The sequence below is a fragment of the Alexandromys fortis genome, unplaced genomic scaffold (genome assembly GCF_014885135.2).
Source record: "Alexandromys fortis isolate MF-2015 unplaced genomic scaffold, M_Fortis_MF-2015_v1.1 scaffold_89, whole genome shotgun sequence".
NCBI lineage: Eukaryota > Metazoa > Chordata > Mammalia > Rodentia > Cricetidae > Alexandromys > Alexandromys fortis.
In genome coordinates this window covers 6,381,389-6,398,940 of record NW_026067973.1, presented here as the reverse complement: position 1 = coordinate 6,398,940, position 17,552 = coordinate 6,381,389, and the positions used below count along the sequence as shown (strand labels likewise).

The following is a 17,552-nucleotide window of genomic DNA, read 5'->3' as shown; positions in this document are numbered from 1 at the left end:
TATTCTTTGAAAAGCTACAAATTTATAATCTGGGTGCCTGCCTGTTCTAGACCCCATTTTATCCCTATTCATATTGTTTGTAATGCTTGGTTCTCTTGTCCATCAGCATCAATATTGGTGTCTTTTTTAGGCATTAGATAGTAATATTTGATTGGTGTACACTTGGTGTCAGCCGCTGTCATAGGGGCTTTGTGTGTCTGAATTCACTGCCCGGTCACAGCAACCTATGATATGGTCAAATCACAGAAGCTAAGTCAGCTCTACCAGGCCCCACAGCTAATAAAAAAACAAATGAGACTGAACCCAGGCATGTAGTTTTAGGAATTAACATGCTACCTGTGCTATAAAACAGTAGATTTTCCCTTAATTATTAGTATTTTAAACCTTTCTTTTAAAAATAGCCTGATATGGTGGTGCGTTTTGTCTCAGCACCATGAAGGGGGAGGAAGGCAAGAATATCAGTAATTCGATGCCAGCCTCAGTTAGATGGGAAAAAAATTATGGGTTAATAAGCCATCATTCTAGGTTTTCCGCTTGCTTTGAATTACTGGTGTAATTATTGGTCTGTTGACTCGGTTTGGGCTCTTTTTGAAGATCTTGAAGGCAACTTGGTTTGGAATACATCTGTCTTTTTTCCCCTACTTTCTCAGAAAGAAAGATCATGTATACTTTAGGTGGGTAGATGGTTTTGTTCAAAATGACTGAAATACATTGATTTTATAAAGCACGAAGCCGTAAGCAAAGCACACGTGGGAAAACAAGCGAGTGACAGCTGTCCACTTAGCTGGGAGTGCATTTGCAGAGTGACACTTTCCAGTGAATGAGGCTCAGAAGATAGAAAGCGAAGAGGCTATGATCAGCGCTTCCTGAAACTGCGCATGTGCGAGTGCTTTCCTCCGCGCTTCCTACTCGCTGCGTATGAACTCTTTTATGGAGCAACAAGGCATGGCGACTGTCTAGCTCCTGTGCTGCTTCAGATTGGCCTCCTGAGTCCACGAGGGTGTCTCTCCTGGAGCACTTGGTTAGGTTCTACCTTCGGAGTCCACAAGGATGTCTCTTGTGGAGCACTACATTCTCCCGAGAGCCTGGGTTCTGCTTCACAGTCCTCGGCAATGCGCCCATGTTAACTACTCAGATGCGGCATAGGGCAACATCTATTTATCTTCCCTGACTAGACTCTTTTTTATATTTATTTATTTATTTACTTACTTATTTACTTATTTATTTAATTATGTATACAGTATTCTGTCTGTATGCCTGAAGACCAGAAGAGGGCGCCAGACCTCTACCTTTGGAAGAGCAGGCACTGCTCTTAACTACTGAGCCATCTCTCCAGCCCCAACTGACTAGACTCTTAAACTAGGGCCGAGGGGCTGGAGAGAGAACTCTCCCTGGAGGACCCAGGGTCCAGTCCTCATCACCTATACTGTACTTCACAACCATCTGTGATTTCAGTTCCGAGGGATCTGACAACTTCTTCTGACCTCTATAGGTACCAGGCATATATATGGTACATTACACGGTGCAGGCAAACATTCATACACATAAGATTAGATAAAAATTAAATCCAAACCAAAACAAAAAAAACCAAAGACATTTAAAAAAAAAAAAAAAGGATTGGGTGTGTCAGAGAAACCCAAGTTGAGACCTGGAAGAGGCTGAGACACGGGGGTGGGGGAGTGGGGGAGGGTGAGCACTGTCTAACAGACCGGGAAGCAAGGCAGAAGACGAAACAGGAGCTTGTCTACGTTCACCCTCCTACTTAATAGAAGGTCAGGCCTGTTGAGTCTCTGGCCTTCTAATCTCCTTTTCTCGCTCAGCTGATTCTGTGCGGCCTGGCTGAATTCTGCTACCCAGATTTCTTTGGAACACCTTCCACGTTGAGCCTGAAACGAAGGACAGGCTGGGCCACACAAGATAAATACGAAACTGCCTCTGGCGTGTTGGGTCAGGATTCACCAATGTTTATTTTGGGTCAGGTGCCAAACAGTGATGCCTGGAAATGCACTGCCAAAGAACACCCACGCCCACTGTGACCAGGAGAGCCGGTGTTTCTGGGGGAATCCCTGGTAATTTCGGAGCTATTCAGGAACCCCCAAGGTGTCCTGATTAAGGGGCAGACTCACAAGTGGGATAGAACAGTCTTTAAAAGCTGGCTTCACTACTTTCTTGCTGCCTGGGCAATATAGTCTCTTATTATTTTTTTCTTTTTTGTTTTTGTTTTGAGACAAGATTTTCTACTGTAGCCCAGGGTGTTCTATGTAGCCTACGTTGGCCTCAAACATGGCAATCTTCTTGTTTTAGTCTCTGCAGTGCTGGGAATGTAGACTTGAACCTTCATCCTGGTCTTTACACCCTCTTCCTTCGCTGCGTCTTCATCTGTCAAATGACTGACTTTTGTGGAGTTAGCGTGAGACTCAAGTGAGGTGATTCACACACGGTGCTTACCACTAGGGCTAGCGGGTGCCACTAGTGAGCACCTGGTGATGTAAGAGAAAACCGATGGACAAAAGGTGCCAAGTATTGGTCTTGCCATCAGAGCAACCATTAAGGTGGAAACACCTGTCATAATTTTTAGACTTCTGCAATCTATTCAAAACAAAGCAGAACAAACAAAAATCCCAGCTATCAGGGCAAAGATGCCAATGTTTGGCATTTAACAAACTCTGTACGGTCACTGGTTAACTGCTGAGAGATCGGAAAAGAAATTCAATGACCACACAAGGAAGTCAGTTTGCAGATATAGCGTCAACAATAGCAAACGCCAGTTGTTCATTTCGGAGAATCTGGTTCCCAGGGTCAACAATAGCAAATTCAACTTATTCATGTCAGAGGATCAGATTTCCAGGGGCACCACACTTTAACATTCAGAATACCCAGTTTTCAACAAAAGTTTACAAAAGATACAAAATGATGGAAAGGTATGGTCAAGTTAAAGGAAAAAGAAAGGCGGACGTTGTTCCCAAAGAAGGCCCAGCCACTGGGCCTAAGAAGCAGAGATTTGAAGTCAATCATTTAAATATACCAAAAGTGGATAAAAAAGAAACTGTGACAAAAAACTAAAATCAGGGAAATTATTTCTGAACAAAGAATATGGGTGGGCAGAGAGAAATTATAGTCAAAAGCAAAATAGAAATTTTTGAGCTAAAAAGTGCAACAGGTAAAGTAAAAACTCCGAGGTTTAGCCGCAGACTTGAAGAGGCAGAATTGGTGAGCTTGAAGATGGGCCAGTTGAAACGAGGAGCAGGAAAAAAAGAACAAAGGAAACAGGAGGCCTGTGGGGGGCAAATGAGCTGGCAGACATGCAGCTGGAGTTCCAGGAGAGGAGAAAGTTGAAAGAACCAAGAAATCAGGGCTGAAAACCACCAAAGCTGGTGAAAGACACGAATGTCCGTCTCCAGTCAGAAAACAACAAACTGCAGGGAATTCAAAGACACACACCGGGATGCGTTGTGATGATGGCTACCACTGACTCTGTGGTCACTGCTTCTGCCATGAACACCGTTGTCATTACACACTCGGTGAGCCGGGGGTGACTTTTATTTTGTATCTCAGCCAGCTAAAGGGCGGGGCCCACTCAAAACTTTGTGACTAAGTGGGGAACCAGGCAGGCGGAGCAGTTCTGTCTTCCAGCCCTGCCTTTCGCCATCTGTGACCTCTCTCTTCTTTCCTGCCCCCCGCCCCCTTCTGACTGGATCTTGCTGTGCATCCCTGGCCATCCTTGAACTTACTAGGAGAGCAGCCTGGTCCCACACTTACTGATAGTCCCCTGGCCTCTGCCTCTTGAGTGCTGAGGTTATGGGGAGTACTGCCATGCCCAGCTTCTAGCTCTGTGATTAGGGCTGCTTTCAGAAGTTCTCTGACCCCTCGATCTTCTTATCTCCAAAAATGCACAGAACAACCAGGCAGGTTGCTGGCTAGCACATTTCTGCGACACTGGCCCATGTAGGCGGTGTGAAAGTGGACACCAGAATCAGCACATAGAAGAGAATAACCATCTGAGGGAAATCTCATCGTCTTGTGTGTTGGTTAGTTTCTGTCAACTTGACCCAGACCAGGGTCATCTGGGAAGAGAGAACTTAAATTGAGAAAAATGCCTCCTTCAGATTGGCCTGTATGCCTACAACTCTGTGGAACTTTTTTTTGACTAGTGATTGATGAGGGCAATGCCACCCCTGGGTAGGTGGCCCTGGAAGGTATAAGAAAAACAATTACTAAAGGAAAGCTTTATTTTTATTACAGGCTTACTGTCAGAAATAACTAATTTTTTTGGTTTCACATTGTACTATAAATATTACAAGTATGTATATATACATATGCCCATGTCTTGGTTAAAATTACCATCAAGGAAGGAGTAATCAGCTTTGACAAGTTACAAAACGAAATTGAGATAAATTCACCTTGTATCTGTTCTTGAGAACACACACACACAATATTCCACTCCTATTTTTAAAAACATAAACAAATTTGGGTAACACTTTGTATTTCATCACTCATTTAAAGCTTATCTTTCAATTTAACATTCATTATTCTTGTTCAATGTATTGTTTATTTGACTTAGAGGAAAAAAAATCACGGGTCCTGTCATTGGCTTCTCAGACAAAGTTTTCATATACTTCTGCTCTTCAAAACCTGTTGGTCTGGGCACAACGGGGATCTGCTAGCAGCCACGGGACTACTATTCTTGTCTCTTTTTTCCCTTCAGTCACATACGTCACAGAAGTTCTTTGTAACCTGAGTAGATTTGGCTAGAAACCTGAAATCATCATGAAAGTAAAGAAGGATCTCCCTCCCCACAACAAACCCAGGAGGCTCATGGGAATCCTTTGGCAACGAACAGAAGTTCAGATTGGCTATCAGCATGTAAAACTGAGAGTCAGAACTCCAGGTTACAGCTAGGCTGATCTAAGTATTTACAAAAAAGCTGAATTTGTGCCCTGAAAGATCCAGGCAAACGTCTGTGTTCCTCAGAGTGTCACAGTTCTGTGGTCAGAGGTGGCAGAGTTGTGCGCTGTGGACGTAGAACCTTCATTCACTCGTGTTTAAGCACTGGCCTGGAGCTAGCTTTGGGAGGATGCTCTCTGTAGGTCGTCGGAGATTTGCTTCCCCTGTTTCCTCTAGAAGAGGAGTTTGCTGACGAGAAAAACAAGCAGGATGTGGAGGGCACCTGCAAGGGGACTGCCCAGAGCGTTGACGGCCAGGCTTCTGGCTGTGGTCTTGGTCATAGTTGTTGTCTTGGCCATAGCTGTGGTCTTGGTCATGGTTGTGGTCTTGGCCATAGCTGTGGTCTTGGCCATAGTCGTGGTCTTGGCTGTACTCATAGTCTTCTCTGTGGTCATGGCTGGGGTCTTGGTTGGTGTCTTGGCTGTAGTCACAGTTGTGGTCTGGCTGGTCCCAGGAATCTTAGGGGTGGGGGTCAAGGGTGCAGATGTTTCTGGGGGAGAAACAAAAATCAGAAAACAATGTTATTATACCTTTGTTGGGAGGTGGGTAGGTGTTAGAAAAAGGCTGGCAAGATGGCTCAGCTGGTAAAGGCCCTTGGCCATGAGTTCAGTTTTATACAATCAGTGGAAGAAGAGAACTCATCTTAAGATGTCCTCTGACCTACACACACACACAGCTGTATGGGTACACACACAATAATAAGAAATCTTGGTTTTCAAGACAGTAAAGTCAGAGATCATGAGCAAAAGCCACTCAATGCTTCTCCAGTGCTGTGCGGGGGAGGGAGCTGTAGGCAGCTAGAAAGTTCAGACTGTTCAGTAATAAAAATAACTAAGCCTCTATCCTTAAGGTCTGTACCGTGTTTTCTCCTTCATTTTATTTTGCTTATTTATTTTTTAAATGTGTATAGTTGTTTCGCCTGCACATATGTATGTGCGTCACGTGCATGTGATGCCCTCGAGGCTAAAAGAGGGTGTCAGGTTTCCCGGGACTGGAGTCACAGATAGTTGTGAGGGCCCCATGGGTGCTGGGAATTGAACTTGGGTCTTCTGGAAGAGCAATCAGTATGCTTAACTGCTGAACTGAGCCATCTCTCCAACATCACATAGTCTGTTGGGATGAGAAGCCCCACAGAATTTATAAAGCATAAGAATTTGTCATTGGTTGGGTAGTGGGCCCTCAAATATCTTCATTCCCTTAGCTCCACTGCAAGCATGACCCAAACGTAGAACAATTTTATGATTTTCTTGCTAATTCCAAGGCCTTGTGAGAACTTAGTTGATGGAGGTGGGTCTTGTAATAATAAAGAAACTGCCTCGGCCCTCATAGGACAGAAAATTAGGTAGGCGGAGTAGACAGAAGAGAATGCTGGGAAAAAGAAGCTGAGTTTTTGAGTCTCCATGATTCTCCCTCTCCAGACAGACGCAGGTTAAGATCCTCTCTGGTAAGCCAGCTCGTGGGCTACACAGAATATTAGAAATGGGTTAGAACAATATGTAAGAGCTAGCCAATAAGAAGCTGGAACTAGCCGGGCCAGGCAGTGTTTGAAAGAATACAGTTTCCGTGTAATTATTTCAGGCATAACCTAGCCATGCGGGCAGCCGGGTGCCGGGGACGCAGCCCAGCCGCTCCTAATTCAACACTTAGTATCGTATAGAACCAAGAACAACGGTCTCTGCCTTAAAGTCAGTAGGGGATGCCTTATCTAGCTAGGGGCAAGAAGGATACCCTGTCTAAATCCTTGACTTTGTTTCTCAGGCTGGCAAGCCCCAGGACATTTTCTTTTGTAGGTTCTGACCAAATTCTGGGTCTCAATGATTATCTTTTAGAGAAGCAAAGAAAATCAAGCCTGTGCTCCCAGGAACTTGTTGGATGCCAGAAAACCTGGAGCTTTGAGCTCTGACAATTCAAGGGTGTCTTGCCCTTAGCTGGTAGTAGGGCCTATAAACCCAGCACTCGGTAGAAGGGAACTTTCTGGGAAGCGCAGAGACAGGAGAATTGCTGGTGCTTGTTGGCCAACAGCATAATTGAAAATGGGAAGCGCTAGATTCAGTGAGCGTCCCTATCTTGAGTCATAAGAAAGACAGCCATAGAGGAAGGCAGAGGGTAGCCTCCTTTGTCCCCCACCCATGTGTGCACACCTACACACATACTCGTTCTCTTCCCTGTACCCCATGCTGGAGATTTGAATCCAAGGCTTCACACATGCTCTTAGCGGAATCCTACATTTAAAACTGCATTAAAATGATTTCTTTGGTTTTAATGTAGTCTAAGTAATGCAAGTAATGTAAGTAATTCTAAGTTTTGATGTAAGTCTAAGAAAACTAGAAAAACGTGTAAGAAGTGGATTTGGAGTCCTTGCTCTGTTCTGGACGTTCTCTGTGTCCTTAGGTAAGTTGACTCTCCTTTCTGGAGCTCAGTTTTGAATGCTTTCTTAAGGGGGAAATAAGAGAAAGGGGAAGAGAGGAAGGACGAGGAGCCTGAGCAAGGGTGAGCCTGGGGTCTGCGCCCTGTGGAAAGATGGTGGTAATCCCTGGTGGTGTCGAGAGCGGCTGAGGCTGTTAGGAATGTGAGAGGGCTTAGTCAATGAAGTTCTTTCGCTCAGTTGAGAGGTCCTGAGTTTGATCTCCCCAGATCCTTGTGAAAATTCCAGAGGTGGTGGCATGTGTTTGTGATCACAGCACCAGAGAGGTGAAGAAGGCAGATCCCTGGAATCAATGGCCAGCCATCCTACTTTGTGAGTCCCAGGCCAGCGAGAGACCTTGTCTCTAAAACATGGTGAGGCTGACCACCGACCTCCACATGCGTGAATACATTTACATACATGAACATGCATGCATGCTCTTGAACACATGTGCATGCACACGCACGCACACACACACACACACACACACTCAAACATGGAATAGGAAGATGCAGGTTAGGGACCATATACTTTCTTAGTTTGTGTCAAGGTATGAGGGTTAATCTACCTCTTGCAAGAGAAAAAAATAAAAACAAAAGGCAAGCTAACAAGAAGATGACATTATTGACATTTCTGTGACAAAATTCTTTTTGTGTAACTAGTGCTCTCCAAGCCCCGCCCTGCTTCGTTCCCTTAAAAACGGGTCGGTTAAAGTTCACCCTGTGAACGCCTTGTGCGAGTGGGGCTTCAGGTTCTGGGTGGAGACTGAGAAAGTTGTTGCTTTTTTATACTGATGCCTCCAGTACTGGACAGAAACTGCCCCCGTCAACGGGATTTGAAGCCACGGATGCCCATGGGGATTTCTGAAAAGTTACACAAATCTTGGAGCAGGCTTTCAATTTCCACATCGCATAAAACAGAAGGTTGGGGGAAATCTCACATTAGGTTCTTGCTTGGTGCGAAATTCAGCTGGGATCTGGGTAAAATAATTTTCCAGACTGCCCGGGGTTTACTGGCAAATATACAAAGAGTTTGAACAGAACCCACCTCGCCTTTCCAGTGTCACAGATGACGTGATAGCTGTTTGGTTGGCGGAAGCAAGGAAGACCCTGGAGGGCAAATCAAGAGGAGATGGTGAGGACCTTGTCTGTGGAACTCATGAGCTCCATCTTAGCCTGTCTGGACCACCCCATCCTGCTAATCTCTTCTGAGCTTATTTTTTATATGTCACAATAAGCTAATCATTAAATATTGACCTAGTTCATACGGACTTGACTGAACTCCTCCAGGGTCTTAGCTCTCCTGTCTCCTATCCCCACCAGTTTCATAATTAGGAACTCCCCACAGGCTGATACACATCTTTGTCCCTTGTTCAAGAGACTCTCTTTGTTTGTAATAACTTCCCTGGGCTATCTGTCCAGAAATTAAACGACATCCTTCAAGCCCAGTTTCCCTATGGTTAACCCTGACAGATCCCCCACCTTTTCTTTATATTGAGTTGCTATGAGCTTCTCTACCCACTAGAGGGAAGGCTCTGTTGCAAATAACGCCCGACACCCCTTAGGTACTTAAATGTTCACTAAATGATCCTCAGAGTGCATTCTGTTGTAATTAACTCAGTGGGTCCGTTGCAGCATTAGCCCCTCGTCTAGACAGCCAGCAAGTCACTCATGAAGGGACGCGGTCTGTATGCTGGTCACTGTGCTTGGTTTGCGCAAACAGCAGTGCACCCAACAGTCACGGCTCTGATGCTCATGATACTTACAGTGTCTTCAGAGACAGATCAATGACTACCCAGAAAACCAGCTAAGGAGTCATTTGCAGCTGTGATGTGTGTGATGCAGTAGAGGATGGCTGGAGAGTGTGCAACAGAGCTCATTCTGAATCTCCGTGTTCAGGGAAAGCAGAGGAAGTGATTCACCTCAGGACTTCCATGTATGTGGGTCCTGCTTCCCAGGCTCACTGTAAATCCCACAGGCCAAGCAAGACCTTGGACATCCCTTTTGTAGCCTACTCAGCATAGTGCCCTCCATGGTGGGGTTCCTTGTGTCCCCCTCCCCTTGAGCCAGCCTTGCTGATGAGTGTGCACATTACAAACAAGGAGAGAGACTAGCATGTGGTAGTAAGTGTGCAAGTGAGGATGGAGACTGCTCTGTTGGTGGGGCCGTGGTGTTTCTCCTGCAGACTGCAGACTGTACCCGCTGGTGCATCCAGTGTGGCCAGCATCCTTTCTCTAAGTAGAACTAGCTGGCTTCTTAGCAACCGTTGCCATGGTAGAATTGGTAGTAGTAGCTCCCTTTGGATTTGGCACCTATTTATCACTCTATGGGCATAATAGTTCCCCCTCTAGAGCCAATGAAGCCTGGCTAGGTCCAGAGTGTGGCAAGCGAGGGAAGAATGGCTTGACAGCATCACCAGCTTCTGCAGAGACAACAATGCTGACAGTGGACCCAGCATGCCAGGGTTGCCCTTTCAATTCTTCATAACCCTTGGTTTCTAAAGTCAGTGTAATATCAGGCCCTCAGAGTGAGAGGCATTGGTTGTGGAAGGTTAATGCTAGCCTCCAGGTGGCCTCTTCTTAGAACCTCAGGGCATCCATTTTTTATGGCAGAAGGAAATTACTGTCATTATTCATTGTCACACTTTCCCTAAATGATTTGCTACTAGATTAACATATATATATATATATATATATATATATATATATATATATTGTGTGTGTGTGTGTGTGTGTGTGTGTGTGTGTGTGTAAGTAGAAAGGGACTGTTTGCAGGAGGGAAGGAAACTGAAGGAAGGGGGGAACAAGAGAAGGTAATAGGGTGACTGGGAGCAAAGTACAATGATATAATATACATGGTGACATATTCTAATGAAATCTATTATTTTGTAGGCCAACAAAAGCTGTTTGTTTTTTAAATAAAGATTTACCAGTTTGAATATGGAGAGCTTGAAAGAGTATTCCAGTCTTCCTGATTATGTTGAGTACTGTGAATGGGCGTGTGTGTGTGTGTGTGTGTGTGTGTGTGTGTGTGTGTATGAAAGGCACAACAAAGGAAGGCGAGGCAGACAAGAAGCGCTGCTGCTGGGTTCCCTGCTCACACCCCCAGTCTAGCTTTAGTCCTAGGCTAGTGTGAAACTATATAAACCTGTTATAAAAGTTCAAGAAAGTGAAACACGGTCAATCCTTACTGCAGGCTGACTTCAGTCACATTCTCAGAATTGGGAACTGTCCACGTTGCCACGACGTAACTGTTGGAAGGTGTCACTCGATATAGGACACTGGTGTCGTTGCACTCCTGATCTGCTCCAACCCAGGCACCCTCTGAGGGGCTGCTCTGGTTCGTTACTTTCAGAATCACCGCGCTGATGGAACTGTTCACAGGAACCCGCACTAGGAGGAGAGGACCAGGAAGCAGTTAGGGAAGGGTGACCCAAGAGGAACCGAAGTGTAGTGGGAGTGGGGGTGGGAGTGGGGTGGAGTGGGGGGGTGAGGGGGTGGGGTGGGGGGGAGGGGAGGTTACAGGGCATGGACAGTACAGTCCTGTCTCTGTAAAAGAAACTGAAGTCGGCCTGGAAGAAAGCAAAGCGAGTGACTCGCGTTACACAATAGACAGACAGTCTTGGATCTACGTCTTGACTCTAGAACTTAGGAGCAAGACAAGACACCTCTGGGCCTTGGTTTCTTCTTGCTCGGTGGTCACTCTGCACAGTGGCTTTTGTTTTTTGAAAGAGGATCTCATCCTAAGATGGACTCAGGTGTAGCTGAGGATGATCTTGAACTCCTAATGCTCCTGCCTCTAAGTCTCCCGTACAGGCATTACAGGTGTGTGCTGCCAGGCCTAGTTGATGAGATACCAGAACTTGGAACGCGCTAGGCAAGCACTCTACTAATTAAGCTATATCCCTAACCTCTACACATTTTAAGTCCCCACTTTGTTGCTCTGGATCTGGGGAACAATGACATTACCCCTCGTCGTGTGGGATGCTAATCTATCAGTAAAGGCGAGAGGATTGAAGAAAAGATGCTAACATCTGGTTCATATTGGACAAATTGTGAACGCTATTACTAATTATGTTTAAGCACGTTATATTTCATCGGCCTACTTTGCTTGCCAAGAAGGTCAGGCTGACCCAAATCCCATAAGCCCTGACTCACTCAGAGAGGAGCTGACTTTTGTCCTACGCATTTTGTGTCCTGGTGTGGCAGAAGCCGATGCACAGCGGTGCCGTTGAGATAGTCATCAATCCTCTTAGCTCTCCAGGGGTGTTGTTTGACTGGTCCTTTTTTTGCTTTTCACTGTGGGCTTCAGCTTTCCTCGGCACCTACATTCTCTGGATTTGTGCCTTCAGTTTCTCCCTTCTCGGTGACCAGACCACACTTCCTCAGGCAAACCATCAAGAGGGAAGTGTGCCCGCCCTCCCACCTAGAGAACCTCAACATTTCCTGCTTCACATTCCTGCCTCTTCCCTGTCAATGACAGTTTGCAGAACCCCAGGAGCCTCGCCTACCTCTTCTGTCCGCAGTCCACTCTAGGGACAGCAACTGGTTCCCACCTCCCCCCCAACTGCTCTGCAAATGCACCTGGCTCGTATCTGACCCGCACCTGGGTCTGGTGTTTGTTCATGTCTGGGTGCCTGCCTGGAGGCTTCCTTTTCTGGTATCCTTCACCCCAGCCCCACTTACACACCCAGATCTTGCTCACACCCTTCTCTGGGCTAACTTAGCCTTCTTTTCCCCTCATACCTGAAACATTGACACCCGCTCTGTAGAATTGAATGCTTAATTATATTTTACAGTTTTATTGCTGCAAGCATCAGGGCAGCCCAGTGTTTGGCTGAAACAACTACTTTTGATTGATCCTAAAGCCCTGTATTGGGCAGGGGTGGGCGTAAACTTAGTGGTGGAGCGCCTGTCTAGCATGTTCGAGGTCTTGGGTTCTGTCTCTAGCTCTTAAAAAATCCTTTATTCAATGTCCTTAAAGATGGAAAGTTTGGGAAATAATAAGTTACATTCTTCTTGTCCACAGATGAGAACAATGAGGCAGAGGCTGGCCCAGCATAGCCTTAATGTAAATATTGCAGACTTCTTTCCTGAAGAGGCCCAGGGAAGGTGCTCTGAGGTGTTGGCCAAGCTGTAACTGTTTCTCAGGATCTACCAAGCCATTTATACGTGGCTTACCAATGTTGACAGAATGCTGAAGTGGAAAAGGATTTCACACAGCAAAACAAGGGAAGGTGGCTAGCCTGGTTGGTGTCTACTGGGGTCTCTGGAAGGCCTGAGTCCCGGCAGTAGGGTTCTACAAAGGCTTTGGGAAACCCTTCTAGGTGTGGAATTTGGCTCCTCTCATGCCCGAGGACAGAGGATTTTTGACCCTCAATTTAAAGATGAGTCAGATTGACCTCAGAGCTTGCCCGCATTTTGGTTTGAAATGGAATCTGAGCAAAGCAGGTACAGGCATTCAAGGAAGTGAAGCACTTTTCCCTTTCCCCGAGGCTGCTCTGGTCGCCCTTCCCCCTTCTCCCCATTGTCTTGGTTCCTCCCAGCCTCACACACCGGCCTCCCTCGTCTTCATCTTATCTTCCCCCAGTCGTCTCTCTTTCTCCCGTTTCAGCGGCAGACCCTGCCGGTCTCCTGATGCGCCATTTCGCATCAGAGGCCTGTAACCGCTCCTGCAGTAATGGATTCATTCACTCGCAGACGCTCACCTAGTGCTCAGCTTGAATTACAGACTTATCTTCCCAGCTCTGGTATGAAAAGACCCACTTCTCAAGGGAGAAGGGCACAGTCCTGTTACAGCCAGAGCGCTTTCCTGGGCGGAGCCCCCCACCCGCCCAGGAAACAGTAGAGAGACAGCTGGGATGCTTGTGGGGAAGGCGCGGCAAGGCGGCTCACGTGCTAGGCTGGTTACAGCGTCTGGCCGTAACCAAGGTGGTCTCTGAAAAATTTGTTTAGACTTTTAAGAGAGGAAGGGCGGCACAATGTGGTAAAAAGGGTGGCTCTTGGCTGTGTTCCTTAGGTTCAAATATTAGTTCTGTGACATTCTAGTGACCTTTGACTTCTATATGTCTCCTTTTCTCCTCTATAAAAGGGAGGCTAATGACAGCGTTTTCCCTTAGAGCAAAATCTAGCACATTGTAAGACGTAGCATTATAACGTGGACGTCCGTCCAGATCACGATGTAGGTGAGCATCTGTGCCTGTCTGCTCACCTACAAACCAGGATATCAACGGGTCTGCCTAGTAGGTCAGGGCGGGGGCTAAACGTTTTCATCTATGAAGCCCCCAGAGAAAATGTCGCTGTTATAAAACTAGGCGGTGGGGTGGGAGGTGTGGGGGAAGGGTAGGTGAGAGGGCTCAGAGGCGAAAGGTGCTTGCTGCGACCAGAGTTCGAGGCTCAAACCAGGAGAGAGGCACCTCCACAAAGTTATCTTCTGACCTTCGCACGAGTGCCAGGGCCTGTGTGTGCACACACATACGCACACCCTAAGAGAACACACACTATAATAATAGAAATTTAAAAAAACCAAATTGAACATTTTTTTAAAAGAATAAGTAAAGCTAGGTAGAAAGCATTTTCCTTGACTAACAGGTTTGACTAATTAGAAAGCATATTATTTAACTCGTAGGTCTGTTGAATTCCCCAAAGGGAAAGTTATGAAATACTTTCCAAGTACCTCTAAGAAAAACATTAGATTATGATTGAACAGCCAAGAGTCAGGCCGCTTCTTCCACTGTGTCCAGTGAAGCCCCAGCAAACCGTTTAAGATTTCTGCCCCCAGGCTCCCCACAGACAGGGTGGGGTGGGGTGGGGGCCCCCGCTGAGGCTTCCCTCTAGCTCACGCGGTCTTTCCCACACACTAAGCGCAAATCCTCCTGCCAGGTACGGTCCTTTTGTCAAGAGGACCTGATGGGACTGTTACCACAATGAAATCCCTCAAAATAACAGTGTCCCTTTGATGCAGCCAAGGTATGGTCTGGCTGGGGCTCGGTTCATTTGAGCACTTTAAACCACCCGTAATTCAGATATGGACCGGAAACGGCAGAAACCATCCTTCCAATCCACTCTCACGCATTAAGCGCCCCTCCTCATTTCCCATCCTGTTCACACTCACGTTGGGAGCGAGGATGGAAGGCTGTGTTCTGCGAGAACAAAGGGCAGCAGCATGAATGACTTTGACTCACCTGTCCAGCTTGTGTTCCCGCCAGAGCTTTCCATGTGAGTGCTGATTCCCAAGTTGTCCGAGGTGGAGTTATAGATTGTATCAAAGACCATGCAGGGGTCATTATAACTTGCAGAGAAGGCAGGAGAAAAGCCCAGAGCCAGGCACAGGAGCAGCCCCAGCTGTGGCAGCAAGGAACGGAACACAGCCATGGTTCTGCCTGGTTGGTTCCTGGGTCCGGCAGTAGTAAGAATGAGTTCCACTGCCGGGCTCTCCACTTTATAAGCGGTGGGGCCCAAGCTCCTGGGTGAGGTCATGTATGCAAATCTTCCTCCCTCCCTCCCTCCTGAAAATACTGCCTTCTGGAATCCGGCCCAAGACACCACCAGGAATGAATCACCGGCCTCCACTTTTTGTGTCACCAACAATCCTTTACCAATTCCAGTTTTGCTCAAGAAGAGGACTGGACAAATTACTGTGCGTGTCCCTCACCTCGGCGCCTGCCCTGTGAGGCAGTGGAGAAGTGGTAAACGCCTGGAAGTGGAAGTCCACGGTTGAGCAATTATCACGTAGGTGGTCTGTTTGGGAGCTCTCTGCCTTTCTCACGCAGGCAGGGGTGCCCTTTTTTTTTATCTCGGAACATTGCATAGCCTTTTCTGGTGCTCCTCCAATTTCCAGTTCATCTCACCACTAGCCTCGAGCTGGAAAGACTATCTGGATATTTACTTACTTGGTTTTGAATTACATTTGCTGATTTTGTGTTGGGGTCGGGAGACAGGAGGATGCAAGGGCCACAAGGTGTGTGGGGAGGTCAGCCAACAACTTCTCGGAGTCATTCCTTTCCTTTTGCTACAGGGGGCATTAGGATTGAACTCAGGTTTGGTGGCAGATGCGTTTAGTCACAGAGCCTTCAAACTGGCCCTACTTATTTAAGATACTGTCCTATGCATTCTAGGCTTGCCTTGAGTTCTCTGTGCAGGAAGATGACCTTGAATTTCTTCAAAACCATAATCTTTATTTTAGTTATTTAATTTTTGAGGCAGGGCCTCACGGTGTAGCCTTGGCTGGCCTGGAACTTGCAACATAGACCACGCTGCCTGCTAACTTCCAGAGATCTGCCTGCCTCTGTTTCCCGAGTGCTGGGATTAAAGGTGTGTGTGGCCATCCCCAAGGTTTATTTTATTTTTAATTGCATGTTTGTGGGAGTGTGTGTGGGGACGTGCCTGCGAGGGCAGTTGCTCTGGGAGGCCAGAGTCTCTGATCTCCTGGAGCTGGAGTTACAAGCGGTTATAACGTGGCTTCTGGGAGTGGACCTCCCTTGTGCTGCAAGAACACTATGAGCTCTGAACTGCCAGGTCATGGCTGCAGCCCACAGCCTTGAATTTCTGTTCCTCACACTTCACGTCCCAGATTTGGGGGTTACAGGGGTGCACCATCACACCCAGTGTATATGGCACCAGGATTGAACCTAGAGCTTCCTGCACAGCTGAGGCACTTCCCTTGTATTTTTATTTATTTATTTGGGAAGAAACAGATTAGATCCACGTTGTTCCTGAAACTTCCCTCCATAGTGCCAGAGCATGGGGAAATTATTTTTAAAAGTTGGATTTTTCCCCCATATCCCCAGCTCCCCTAAAATTTTGTAATTTACTCACTGAAGGGGATGAGGGGGAAAAGAGTGGGTTACTTTGTAGTAAAAAGGGAATAAAAATACTATTGGGCCAAGGCAATAGTTCTGAAATTTTTAGTTAATTAATTTGTATATGCTCTCTTCCCCATGTGTGCAGGGATCTGTTCTTTCCGTCCACCATGTAGGCTCTGGGTCTCGAACCAAGCCATCAAGCTTGGTGTCAAGCACCCTTTACCTGCTGAAGGTCTTACAGGATCTGAACCACAATAACACTTTTAAGTGTTCCTTCAAGAGAAACACAGCATCTTGGGGCGAGGACGTCGAAAAGAAATCTGTTCAGCAGTGAGAATATCGGCAATAATGATCAAAATCTGCTTTTTACAAACCTCGAGACATTAACCAAAGGTTTTCAAATAATCTGGAGACATGTACTTAAGGAAAAAAGAGTAGTTGGGTATCATTGGAAACTGATGGCAGTGGTATTTGAGCTTAACCTCATCTCCACGGGGGGCTCAGAAAAGCACAGATTTACTTTGACAATTGTGGAGACCAGAAAACTAGTAACTGATGGAAGGAGCCAGCATGGGTTTGGAGTCTTCCAAAATAGCCGCCTCTCAGGTGGGATTATCGTCTCTGTGATTCTCTGAAATCTATTTGTAAAGTTGCATTCTTAGGACTTACAGGTTTTTTTTTTTTTTGACTGCATTCAGAACTTTCTTTATGAACAGCCGTATGAATAGGGTGATGGTCACAGATGGTCAGTGGGGATTTTTAAGCATTGTCTTGAGGCAGTGACTTCTTTTGGGATCAAGAGATTGAGCAAATTCTTGGGAAGCTAAGATGTTTGGGCGAGGTTCTGCAGTGACAAGGAAAGGACCAGGAAACCCCTCTCAGCTTTGTCACCTGTTGAGACTGTCACAAACAGGAAGAGAAGGCCAAGGGGAGAGTCATAAAACTGCCCAGCTGGCCACAGAAGTCATGTCCAAAACGCAGAGGGAGGAGGGCACTCAGCGAAGCCCGGGCGCATTCTTGATTAAAAGAATGAAGGAAATTACTGTCGTTCATGAAAACTCAGGAACCACCACCAGCAGCAGCAGCGGCAGCAGCAAAGACAACACACAACAGCTGCAGGGAGGGGAGGAATCTGGGACCCAGAGCTGCCACATCATTGTTTTTGAATGTTCAGTCTTCAACAAAGAGTTCGGAGACAGGGACAGGGCGACAGGGCGTGGAGCTTACTGATGGGGAGCATGCCTAATACACACAAGACCTTGAGTTCAGTTCCCAGCGCCAAAAAACAGATAGACAAACAGACAGAATCCATACACACAACCACAAAAATCCTACAGCCAGCCCATAAAGAAGGGAAACTTTCTCAGGAAACTGAAACTGTAATTGAGAAAATCCAATTGTT

General features: G+C 46.5%; 1 protein-coding gene across 1 annotated transcript; it reads right to left on the bottom strand.

The window, feature by feature from the left end:
* Positions 1–4,215: 4,215 nt before the first annotated feature.
* Positions 4,216–14,770, bottom strand: Plet1 (placenta expressed transcript 1). Its single transcript, XM_050156235.1, has 4 exons — positions 14,531–14,770; positions 10,538–10,739; positions 8,396–8,457; positions 4,216–5,434 (listed from the first exon to the last, which is right to left on the bottom strand). The coding sequence occupies exons 1-4, from the start codon at positions 14,718–14,720 to the stop codon at positions 5,118–5,120; spliced, it is 771 nt and encodes a 256-aa protein (XP_050012192.1). The 5' UTR covers positions 14,721–14,770; the 3' UTR covers positions 4,216–5,117.
* Between the last annotated feature and the right edge of the window lie 2,782 nt (positions 14,771–17,552).

Bases quoted from the DNA above. Each gene is read 5' to 3' on its own strand.
- Plet1 (XM_050156235.1), bottom strand. From the start codon at position 14,720: ATGGCTGTGTTCCGTTCCTTGCTGCCACAGCTGGGGCTGCTCCTGTGC. The intron at 10,740-14,530 runs GTGAGTCAAAGT...CTCTCCTCCTAG, and splicing joins CGGGAACACAAGCTGGACAG to TGCGGGTTCCTGTGAACAGT. The intron at 5,435-8,395 runs GTGGGTTCTGTT...TTTCTCCCCCAG, and splicing joins TGTGACACTGGAAAGGCGAG to AAACATCTGCACCCTTGACC.